This window comes from Alosa pseudoharengus, unplaced genomic scaffold (assembly GCF_046254945.1).
Source record: "Alosa pseudoharengus isolate Yale_2024_CS ecotype anadromous, Long Island Sound unplaced genomic scaffold, YU_APseudo_1.1 YU_APseudo_1.1_scf_13, whole genome shotgun sequence".
In the NCBI taxonomy this organism is placed as follows: domain Eukaryota; kingdom Metazoa; phylum Chordata; class Actinopteri; order Clupeiformes; family Clupeidae; genus Alosa; species Alosa pseudoharengus.
The window spans coordinates 9,789,226-9,800,841 of record NW_027468598.1 but is presented as its reverse complement, the minus strand read 5'-3'; the positions used below and the strand labels follow the sequence as shown (position 1 = coordinate 9,800,841).

General features: G+C 40.4%; 2 protein-coding genes across 3 annotated transcripts; one reads left to right on the top strand and one right to left on the bottom strand.

Moving 5' to 3' along the window:
- Positions 1–194: 194 nt before the first annotated feature.
- On the bottom strand, positions 195–4,176 carry actmap (actin maturation protease). Of its 2 annotated transcripts, XM_076281494.1 has the most exons (7): positions 3,891–4,176; positions 3,465–3,659; positions 2,914–2,982; positions 2,068–2,192; positions 1,642–1,771; positions 1,477–1,547; positions 195–1,317 (listed from the first exon to the last, which is right to left on the bottom strand). In XM_076281494.1, the coding sequence occupies exons 2-7, from the start codon at positions 3,656–3,658 to the stop codon at positions 986–988; spliced, it is 921 nt and encodes a 306-aa protein (XP_076137609.1). In that variant the 5' UTR covers position 3,659; positions 3,891–4,176; the 3' UTR covers positions 195–985. The 2 variants fall into 2 exon arrangements, with proteins under 2 accessions (XP_076137609.1, XP_076137610.1); XM_076281495.1 differs by lacking the exon at positions 2,914–2,982.
- A 172-nt stretch (positions 4,177–4,348) lies between these two features.
- Positions 4,349–7,757, top strand: snrpa (small nuclear ribonucleoprotein polypeptide A). The gene is made up of 7 exons (XM_076281493.1): positions 4,349–4,400; positions 4,928–5,003; positions 5,120–5,292; positions 5,783–5,965; positions 6,382–6,564; positions 6,650–6,738; positions 7,077–7,757. Exons 2-7 carry the CDS (start codon positions 4,931–4,933, stop codon positions 7,234–7,236), a joined length of 861 nt encoding a protein of 286 aa, XP_076137608.1. The 5' UTR covers positions 4,349–4,400; positions 4,928–4,930; the 3' UTR covers positions 7,237–7,757.
- Positions 7,758–11,616: the final 3,859 nt, after the last annotated feature.

The following is an 11,616-nucleotide window of genomic DNA, read 5'->3' as shown; positions in this document are numbered from 1 at the left end:
ATTTTAATGCATTTCGCAATGTACTTAGTGGGTCATGGTCAGTTCAGAGGTTGAACTCTGGGGCTTTTCAACATACTTTTGTGATCTAGTTTTATAGAGTGTTCTGTTTTGTGATATAACATAATTTCCTATAATTAATCAAGGTTTCATTTTGCTACATTTCTTCAGCTATAGGTTAATATATTGGGGCGGGCTATGTGAATGCATTTCTTTTCTTTATGATTAAATCACAATATGACTGATTCATTGGGCTATTGGACACTGCGTTTAATACCCGGGTGTTGTTAATACATGGTTTTGTTTAATTTGCATAAAGCACTGTCCTGTGGTTTATACAAAATGCAGCCAATACACAGCAAATTACTGTATTGCTTTTGTAGTGTTCTTTCACATCGTCACTTACTTAAAAACAAAATTTTTTGAATCCAAACCAATCAATTTAGGTTATAATCAATTCATTACCACAGAATTGTCTTATTTCATTTCATTATTGATTAGGTGCCCACGGGGACCCCGGTAGAAGTCCAACCCTGGTCATTTCCCGATCCCACCCCATATCTCTCTCCTACTGCTTCCTGTCCTCTGTCAAATATGTTAAAAATACTTAAAATGTAGACTTTTTAGTTGAAGGCACGAACATGTTTTCAAAACAATACTATATGTAGAGTTTCGGCACTATTCACTTTGCATTAAACACTATTCACTGAAAGTGTTCTAATACACAGATTGAGCCCACAGATGTTAGAAAAAGACACTGGATATGTTGGATAGGTGAACATAGATCTTCCAATATTTATAAAATTTTATACAAGACCACATCACTCTAATATTAGTCCAAACTTAGCTTTTTACTTTGAAAAAAGTATGTTCCACTAAATCTATGATGGTATTTGTTAATATATGATGCAGGAGGGTATTAAAACTAGGAAACATTACTACTGCAACTTCTTTTGGGTTGAGTCTTTTTTTTTAGTTGACTGGACTTTCAGGAAGCTGGTATTTTGGTGTGGAGCAGCACCGCCTGGCCAGCCAATCCCATTTCCACACCACCAGGGGGCAGCACATAGCTTGTCCCATCATTTGCCCGCTGCGGATCCAACTCTCTGAGTTGCCGATTGCTTTCAGTCACAATTCCAAAGTTCCACAACTGATATCGTAGGCTTTTGCCCTGCTTGGCTAAAACATACACATCTTGCACACTATCCATGGACCACACAGGAGGGTCCCCCTCCCGAGGCATGAAGACCCAGGGAAGAGACGGGTCAGAGTGGAGCTGCCTGATGTCCAAACTGTTAATGGTCAAACCCACCAATATACCTAAGGGTCAGAGAAGTAAAACACATAAAAACTGGAGAAAGTAACAACCAGGTTGAAGTTTGCAAATGCATGTTTGGTGAATATTATACACGTAGCCAATCCATTTTGTACATGCATGACGGCACACTCCTGGGGTGCACCATCAGCCCAGTGTCTCACCGGATGCCGCTGCCCAGTGCGCTCGGTGACCACTGCGCTGACAGGGCTCATGGTTGAAGTCCTCGTCATATCTGTGACAAAGCTGTCAAGGCACACTGTGCAAAGGTGCATACTAATCTCATGGTCTAATAAGACATATTAACACAGAGAGACTCTCCAGGATACGGTATGAGAACAGGCTGTCCCTCGATGAGATGCCTCAGGATTCGGGGGAAGTTGACCCCATCCATTCCCCCTCTCAGAAGCTCTGCTTTACATCCACAGACCTCCTGTGCAAGTGAGGTCATGTCCTTAGCTGATGGGCAGATACACACACTGCGTTTTACAGTACTGCATTGGACCTTCTTCAGACATCTATTGTATAATGACTCTAAACATTTCTAGAATAACAGACCATTTAATTTGGCTGGTTGCAATAAGAAAGAAAATAATAATCCAGTGCATAGTGATTTGACAGTCTAATCATAGAGTGAACACATGAACAGGAGCAGCATGGCCAAATACATTGTTTTAAATGAACTGACAGACAAACAGAAAAATAATATCTCTGTGGAGAAGACTTCAAAAATGACCTCTATTAATGTTATTCACCTGAAAACATCTCCCCTTGCACAGTATAACCCTTTGTCAGTGCTGTTTGAACTACCACATCCATGGAAATGTTCCTTGCCGGCTGTAGCAATTGTGATGCCATCCACAAGGCCACTAAACCACACCTTGGGAGAAAAGTAGCAGTAACAGGGTAAAAATATGTATAAGCCAAAAAATTATAACTCAGCCTCTGTCATTTCCAAAGGCTTATTTGACACTTCCGGACTTACACTACGAAACGACATACACTACGAAACAAAACCCCTTAATTTCACCCCTTATAAAAGCCTGACTTTTGACCTTAAAACCTTTCTATAATTAAGTCGTTTTTAAATAGAAATAATGCATAGATTAAGGTTGATTAAGGAGAAAAGCCTGAATTTACCCCTTACTTTTTCAATTTTCCCTTAATTTCCCCCCTTAATCAAGGAATCCCTGAATTAACACCTTAAAATAAAATGAATTACCCCCTTTATCACAACAAATAAAGAGAACCCCTGACTTGACATCTTAAATGTAGATTAAGGGGTCACACCTTAATATGGAATTTTAGGGTAATATTAAGGGCCTGTTTTACAAATTAAGGGCCACTTAATATAAATTAAGGTTTTGGTATGTTTTCAGGGGTAATCTAAGGTAAATTTGAGTACATCACGTTTCGTAGTGGTAAGAGGTTCACCAGAAAGCAAACAAGACATTCTGTTTCAGGTTATGCATAGCCTTGCTATATAAGGCCTTTTTGCACATGGCCACAAATGTCAGATACTGTAGCTACAATCTGTGAAGCATCTTACATAATGACTAGTGCACCATGATAAAGGAGAATAACATACTATGACTACTCACTGCGGACCATCCTGAATAAGAGAAGGCACATATTTGTTGAGCAGCAACCACTGTAGGTCTTTCCTAAAGCTAAATGAGAAAGACACAAGTTTGAGTTGTCAATGTGGTTTATAACCAATGTATGACTGCTTATGACCAAATAACTAATGATTGCTCAATGCTAGAGGAGCACAGTTAGGGAAAAGTAATGGGTTAACTTGTCCCAAAGAAAGTGAATGAAAAGTTTACAGCAGTCCCAACTGCCACTTCTTAACAATAGAGGACATGTTTGACATTTGTAGAAACATGACCTATCCCCTTTAGTGGCCTGTTCATTGTATGTCCATGTGAATGCACGTATCCTACAGTACAAAGTCATGGACAACACAATCACTATCCCCTCTTAGCAAGCCACACTACATGTAAAGGTATTCACTCAAGGGTTCATTTTGATAGATAGATAGATAGATAGATACTTTATTGATCCCTAGGGGAAATTCATGATGTCTAAAAAGTGCAATGTATGGTCATCAATGTCAATTATCTCTCTCTCTCTCTGAATATACACGTACCCAATCTCCCTTTGCTTGAGAAGGCACAGAGCCTCCTCATGGTCTCCCTCTACAGCGGGCCTTCCCTCAGCTATGGCCTGATAGAGCTTCTTTTTCCCAGGCACTGAAGGTCCTGGCACTGTGGGAGGAGGTGGAGGTGGTGGAGGAGGCAGCAGCGGTGGTGGAGGTGGCAAATTGGGATGTTCCATTGACATACTATAAACACACACAAAAAACGTACATGTGCTGAAAAGTTCAGTCCCTATTAGATGAGAAAATAGGCTACTGTTGAAACATACAATGTTCAACTGTTTTCCACCAACCATTCCACCAAGAAGCCCAAAGCAAAGTAGTAATTTTTTGACAATTGCTCAAAGTAACAGGCGTGCAATGGCAAATCACAATGGCTGAATAACACCATGTTTTGAAGGAAAACAACACACTTACACTAATAACCTTGTCACACTGTATCACGTAGAAGCTAGACAAACACAAATACCGACTGGAAATGAAGGACCAAAGGGTTGAGTTTAGGACTAGCCAACTATTAAGGGGACGACTCCCAAATAAGGCAATATATGGGGGCCCATAGAAACACAACACTAAAAAGTCGTCGTCCTACTTTCATCGACATTAAAGAAACTCCCATTCGGAGATCGATATTCAGCTAACGGTAACAAACGCACACATTTAAGTTCATTTCAACTCCAAACTATTTATGACATTATGATCACATGTACGGAATAGTAGGGTTGTTATACTGTCCAATTACAAGAGATGTAATTCAATAGCTAACCGGAAATCCGACTATTAACCAATCCGTGAATTCACAACTGAAGATTTGTCCAATCAAGATAGTCCATGTTCAAATGCCTTCCCACCTCATTTCCTCCTTCTGTGTTCATCACTCGGCGGTCTCACTGTGGCAGTAGTCCATTCAAACGCAGAAGCGGAATCGTAAGTTTATTTTAAAATCCGCATTAATGGTAGGAAATATATAATCTTGTCAGACTGAAAACACAATACTTGTCTTTCATAATGTTTGGTCTTCGCTCTCTTGAAGCTGTGGATTAACGTTAAGTTTAGTTTGTCGGGCAAGCTAGTTACTGTTAGCTAATCAGTAGCTAGCTTACTAACGTTAACTAGTAAACTGGTTGTAGATGTAACACTCGCTAAATAGCTTTCAAAACAAGTTGACTTAGTCGATTGTGAAGTTTGTAAATGTATATATTTGTGTGTACAATAACGCATTGTTAGACTGGGGGCTACGACTCATGGTTGTTATCTTTCACGTGCGAGCAGTCAGATTTACCTAACCAGTGTCTGTATAGTTTAAGAACAGCTAGTCGTAGGCAAAAAGTAGTAGTAGCCTACTGTTAGTAACGTTAACTGTAGTAAGTTAGTTAACGTACATACCCTTAGAAGTCTGGCTGTGGAACAAGTAAGGCACGAAACCTTTATCATCTGTTTCTTTTTCCACACAGGAAATGGCTGCCCAGGACGTAAGGCTCAACCATACCATCTACATCAACAATCTAAACGAGAAGATTAAAAAAGATGGTAAGAAGTGTGGAGATTGTAAGAAGTTGTGACATTGCACTCCCATGAAGTACAGTATGCATTAACCTTCTGCAAATGGAGTCACATATTTACCCCACTGTTTATGTTTTCCCCAGAGCTGAAGAAGTCTTTATACGCCATCTTCTCCCAGTTTGGGCAGATTCTTGACATCTTGGTCTCCCGGACTATCAAACTGAGGGGTCAAGCTTTTGTTATATTCAAGGAAATCAACAGTGCCTCCAATGCTCTGCGATCTATGCAGGGTTTCCCCTTCTATGATAAACCTATGGTATGAACCAGGACCATCATGTTGGAACAACACTTTCAAAGCTTCATAAACTAGGTCCTTAAAGATGGACTCCAGTAGTTTATTACAGCCCTAAATATCTTCTGTGTTCCTCTAGAGTAAAATCCCCCCATTCCCTTAAAGTGGCTTAAATGTCCTTTTACACACTTATTATGGGAATTGAGATCTATTTGTTCCTCAAGTTCAGTACCCTTATGACGGTCATAAAGGGCTGCAGTTTGAACTGGCAAACTGAGGCTGTGATTGGTTGACAGTAGATCCAAAGCAGAAATTCACAGCAATGACATTTACTGCTTATTTCACTCAATATGTTTTGTAAAACATAGCAGACAGCATACGGACTTGTTAACAAGGCTAAAACGTGATTTTCCTCAAAGGCAAATTTTCACATGACATTTTCATAACTCTGGTCTAGATTTTTGAAATTGGCCCATTATTTTGTGTTAAACTGTCTTAATACAATCTCTAACAGCGTATCCAGTATTCCAAAATGGACTCCGACATCATAGCTAAGATGAAGGGAACGTATGTGGAGCGGGACCGCAAGAAGGAGAAAAGAAAGCCCAAACCTGCCGAGGTTCCTGGAGGGAAAAAGGGTGTTGCTGCAGCTGCAGCCGCTGCTGCTATGGGCCCTGGGGTACCTGCCGCTATGCCTGTAAGTGTGTCAAAACGTTGGCTGTTTGGTTTTCCACAGCTACCTTGCGCTCTGCTGTTAGAACTCTGGATTGGTCTAGAATGTTTTAGATATGCAAATAATTCTGATCTGACCATTGACTCTCCCATGACAATGCAGACATATGCATATGTCATATGTATGAATATGTGTACAATACTCATCTGGATATTACTTAATTAGCAAATTATTATGGAATCCAAAAGAGTACTGTCAGACAAACCACTATTTTTTTTTTCAACTGTGTCTATTTGGTTACCCTTGGACGACCTTGGACTTAAACCCATAGAGGAGGTTGTTCATCTGATGGGTATGCAAAGCAAGATCAGACCTGCTCTAGAGTGAAGGTGCCATCTTGGAATGGCCGTGTCCTTAATCTTCCTGCTTGTATCCGTCAGGGTATGCCACCCATGAGCCAGGCGCCCAGAATGATGCCAATGCCAGGACAGCCTCCTTATATGCCACCTCCTGGTATGATGCCTCCCCCTGGCATGGGCCCTGGGCAGATGCCCCCTGGTGCTATGCCCCCTGGTCAGATGATGCCTGGACAGATGCCAGGCCAGATGCCCCATGCCCAGGCAGTAAGAATACATCAGACTTCTTTGTATATTACAAGCCTGAAGGTTATTGACACTCGTGCTGATGCAGAATCTGTTTTGTCAACAGGTGTCCGAGAACCCTCCCAATCATATCCTTTTCCTTACCAACCTTCCAGAAGAGACGAACGAGCTTATGTTGTCTATGCTCTTCAATCAGTGAGTAGCTGTCTTCTACCTGTATTGCTCTTCTACCTGTTTTCTCTCAAAACAGTCAGTGTATGTTTTTAGCCTTTGATACTCAGGACTCACTATTGAAAAAAGGCAGAAAAGAAAGTTGATGAATATTTGAAGCCCTTGTGTAAAGTTTCAAGACCTACAGTATTCTTCCGCAAAACTCATCATAACCAGTTAACTTATCTGAGTCAAATGTTAAGCGAGCTGTAGACATTTGTGAACTGTGTTTGTCCTCTGGACACTCATTCAGTAGTCCGTTGTCCTAAATAATTGCAACATGTAGTTGTGGACAGAAATGACAATTGCTGTTTTTCTTATAGGTTTCCTGGATTCAAAGAAGTGCGTCTGGTCCCTGGACGCCACGACATCGCCTTTGTGGAGTTTGATAACGAGGTGCAGGCAGGCGCAGCTAGAGAGGCCCTCCAGGGCTTTAAGATCACACAGACCAATGCAATGAAGATCTCCTTTGCCAAGAAATAATTTGTTACACACAAATGCATAATCCCCACCCTCCCCCGCCAGCCCTTAAACGCCCTCACCATAGACTGCCCTTGCTGCTTCATGCGCAACATAGACAATAACACAATGATTCTTTCGAGAGAACTTTTCCCATATTAATGAATTAGTCCATCACCTCTGTGCACTACTACTTTCATCTAAGACTGATATAGTCTGCAAGGACACTTCTGTGGAACAGGTAAAATTAATTTCTCCTCAAAATAATACTGTGGGCAAATCTGCAGCGGCCGTTTGGATAGATTCAGCAGGTGACCACTGGTATTGTCCAGGTAATTATAAAAAAAGCTGTCTGTCTCTCTTGGGCTCGTCTCTACATCATGGAGAACAGCATCTATGGTATGGTTTGTAAGTACAGATTTCTTTTAGGTTTTTGTACTTGATTCTGTTTTGATTCTACAAGCATTGCACCCAGAGTCTGGTTCGCCAGACATTATACCTGGAGCTTTTCTGTTTTTTTAATTAAAGATGTTTTGTGTTTTTAACATGGTGTCTGGTGTTAATCATTTTGTGTCAAAAGTGTTTTATAGAACACATTCTATATTAGGGGTTTGCACGGACGTCACATTCTGGCCGGTAACCATGGTAACCCAGCACGCGCGGCCATATTGGCGGTACTCTGTGAATGAAGTACAATGGAGTATTATGCACTTTGGATATCTTACGTGATTGTAGCCGTGTCTAAACAACAGAAAAGCTAATCAAAATCCGTCTAAGATGCAAAGGCATATAGGGCAGGACTTGGACCACAAGAAAAGGTGCGATATTTCGAGAAATTACGGTTTATTGGCAGCGCAGATCCATATGAGTTGGGTGAGGGAGACGAAGTAACCAAGTTCAACCACAAGCGCCCCCCTTCCTCCGATAACTTCTGGCATTATTCTACTTTCTCCCTGTTTTTTTAATAACTTTTGGAAGTCGATACCTACACCAGATGTTTTTCTCGGTCGGACCTATTGGTACAACCTAAAACACGGCAATAATTAACCATTTTCCTTGATGATGTTAGGGATTTACTTCAGTGCCTAATGCTTTCTAATGAGGCGAGTATCTCCAATATGGCAACGTCCAGATCTAATGACACGCCGTGCAAACCCCTAATATAACATTGGTGACACCAAGGTGGTACAAGTGCACCTTTAATGTGATTAGTTACATGTCCTGCAGGATCTTGCTAGAAAGCATTTGCTGGCTGAGCTTATCCCTTTGGTTTCATATTACTCTTGTTCATCTTTACTTCTGTCTAGCATTTTTAGTTGGAGTTTGCAATTGCATTTTTCTCCATTCAAGAACCTTGTGTGAATGCAGCATTCCTGAGCTGTAATCCAAAAACGTTACGTTCGCACATCCAAAAATAGGTGCTGGTTAAAAAAGTATCGCTGCAGAACATCTCCGCACAATACAGTAGAACAGGAATATCCGCACACTAGCTCCCCTTTACTTGTTTATCTGAAGTATCACCAGAATACAGAATATTTCTGGTGATACTTCAAATAAACAAGTAGGCCTAAAGGGGAGCTAGTGTGCGGGCGTTCCTGAGCAGCCCATTAGCTCACAGGACCGATTTCATTTGCGCACTCTGACCATCTGGACTTCTGCTCTCATTTTCTTAGTACCGACGTTGAGTTTGGGATGTCCTGAAGCAAGAGAATGTTCAGAGATGGTTCATTGTAGCGCTCGCAGATTATATCGCGACTGCCATGTGACCTTGTTACTGTTTCTCATTAGTGTTTTGGGTCATGTTGACGGTTTGAAGGCCACCCTGTTCCACTGCCCTCAAAAGCAGCTTGGAAATGGGTCTAGAGATTCTCCAGTCAGATGGAGTGTGGAAGATCATCCTGAAATGATGACCTGTACTGAGCAACATGTTCCTTGAAGAGACTTTCTGTTTTGAGCATCGTAGTTTAAGGATGTCTTGAACTGTGGTGGCAGTAGGAATTATTGAACAAAGGCAGACAACAGTGATTGATCGGTCAGGCATGACTACGACTAATAGAGTGGGGTGTGCGTATTAAGATGTTGAGGTACAGATAATGTCTCGAGACCGGTCTTGGTCTTGTCTTGGTCTCGGATCCCTCGGTCTTGTCTTGGTCTCATTGTCTTGGTCTTGCGGTCTCGGGTCGACATAGTGGTCGGGAGATTTGCAAAAAATATGTCCATGATACAAAACATAACATTCGATAATGCAACATTAAATTATTTCGCCTTTCACGCCCTTCAAATGCAACCTTTCAAATGCAACCAATCAATGACATACATGTATTTTGTTGTGATTAAGAAACTGGCGCTCATTCAATCAAAAGACGCAAGTGTAGCCAGCGCGAAACGTTAGGTTTACGTCGTAGCTGTCAGTCTCAGTCAGACCTAGTAATAATAATGTCAGCGAATTCCGCCATCATTAAATTTGCATTCACGGAACATAAAGAAATTTGCAGTCCAGGGGCAAGAAAGAAGCATTCTGCAAAATGCAAGTTTTGCAAAGTCTCTCTCTCTCATCATTGTCATGCAATTGCTATAGCCTACATAGTTTATCTCACCCAGTCTACGAAAACATTTACAGTGAGTGAGCAGTCACAGTCACACACATTCATGACATGCTCTGTCTCTGCATTGTTCTGTCTGTAGTTGAAATAATACCTTCTTAAATTTAATTTAAACTGGGACTGAACCTCTTACCCCAGCAGGGTTCTCAAGTCTCACGCAATGGGCGTGAGACACACGCAATTCAACAAGTTCACACGCTCACACACCACACCTTGCATTTCTCACGCAGAAATATTACTAGGGATGTCAAGGTATCTGCATAATTATTAGAGGAGGCGCAGGGATACGAGAGGATTTCTCGCAGGGTTCAGAACTAGCGCACCACTCACCAGCAAAATCAAAAAAATAAATAGCCACCGACATCCAATCAAAAAATAGTAGGCTATTCGTTGTATCCGGGTAAAATTCCAAAATAGCACCTACAACCACGTTATGCTTGTGTGGGGTTACACGTTTAAGATTTCAAAACTACACCAACATTCTTTTTATTCAGAAATTCAACTGTCTGTCATTTGGTAAACCAGCCTACTTATGGTACTTTACAGGGTGTGTAAATCAAGCCTTTTCACGAACATTTGGCCTAGCCTACTTTATGGCAAAATTATTTCTTATCTATACACTAAACTAAACTGTCGGTCATTAAGAAAACCTAATGATTGTGTCGTTATAGCTTTGTGTAAGCCAGACATCAGCAACGTTCATTTTACACGACCAATCACTCTCGTGGCTGCCTGCACTTTCCCTGTCGTCACGGTACGGCACCGTGGTAAAGTTGGTTTTATATTGGACGTTGGATATTCGACACATTCGAAAAATCTATTTAGCACTGACTACGAGGGTCGAGTTTGTGTCAAACCAACTTTAATGTGTTTAAACAAGGCCTGCCTATATTACACAAAGCTTCTTTTGTCCAAAAACCCATGTTTTGATTTTATGAATTTTTTATGCTGATAAAAGATTTCAATCTATTATGCGGCTTCACCTTTTGACTTACCCATACTAAAACACATCTCCTGAACTCGCCTTACTGCCCTTTCTAGTACACAAAGCTTCTTTTTCCCTAAAACCTACTGTTTGATTTTATAAAATTTTGCAAAAGGTCAAGCCGCATAATAGATTTATAGCATTTTTGAATAGTAAAAAAATAATATAAAATCAAAGAGTTCATTTTTGAAAAAAAGAAGCTTTGTGTACTATGTAGGGCAGTTAGCTGAGTGCAGCAGATGTGTTTTGACATGGGTAGGTAAAAAGGTCAGGTCGCATAATAGATTTATAGCATTTTTGAATAGTAAAAAAATAATATAAAATCAAAGAGTGCATTTTTGAAAAAAAGAAGCTTTGTGTACTATGTAGGGCAGTTAGCTGAGTGCAGCAGATGTGTTTTGACATGGGTAGGTCAAAAGGTCAGGTCGCATAATAGATTTATAGCATTTTTTGAATAGTAAAAAATTAATATGAAATCAAAGAGTATGTTTTTGGACAAAATAAGCTTTGTGTATTATGTAGGGCAGTTAGCTGAGTGCATCAGATGTGTTTTGACATGGGTAGGTCAAAAGGTCAATTCGCATAATAGATTTATAGCATTTTTATAAAGTAAAAAAATTATATAAAATCAAAGAGTGAGTTTCTGGAAAAAATAAGTGTTGTGCACTATGAAGGGCAGTTAGCTGAGTGCAACAGATGTGTTTTGACATGGGTAGGTCAAAAGGTCAAGCCGCATAATAGATTTAAAGCATTTATAGCATTTTTTTTACATTAAAAAATATTTATAAAATCAAAGAATGGGTTTTTGGGGAAAAG

Bases quoted from the DNA above. Each gene is read 5' to 3' on its own strand.
- actmap (XM_076281494.1), bottom strand. From the start codon at position 3,658: ATGTCAATGGAACATCCCAATTTGCCACCTCCACCACCGCTGCTGCCT. The intron at 1,772-2,067 runs GTGAATAACATT...TCTGCCCATCAG, and splicing joins GCAAGGGGAGATGTTTTCAG to CTAAGGACATGACCTCACTT. The intron at 1,318-1,476 runs GTGAGACACTGG...TCTGACCCTTAG, and splicing joins GCACTGGGCAGCGGCATCCG to GTATATTGGTGGGTTTGACC.
- snrpa (XM_076281493.1), top strand. From the start codon at position 4,931: ATGGCTGCCCAGGACGTAAGGCTCAACCATACCATCTACATCAACAAT. The intron at 5,004-5,119 runs GTAAGAAGTGTG...TGTTTTCCCCAG, and splicing joins CGAGAAGATTAAAAAAGATG to AGCTGAAGAAGTCTTTATAC. The intron at 6,565-6,649 runs GTAAGAATACAT...TTTTGTCAACAG, and splicing joins AGATGCCCCATGCCCAGGCA to GTGTCCGAGAACCCTCCCAA.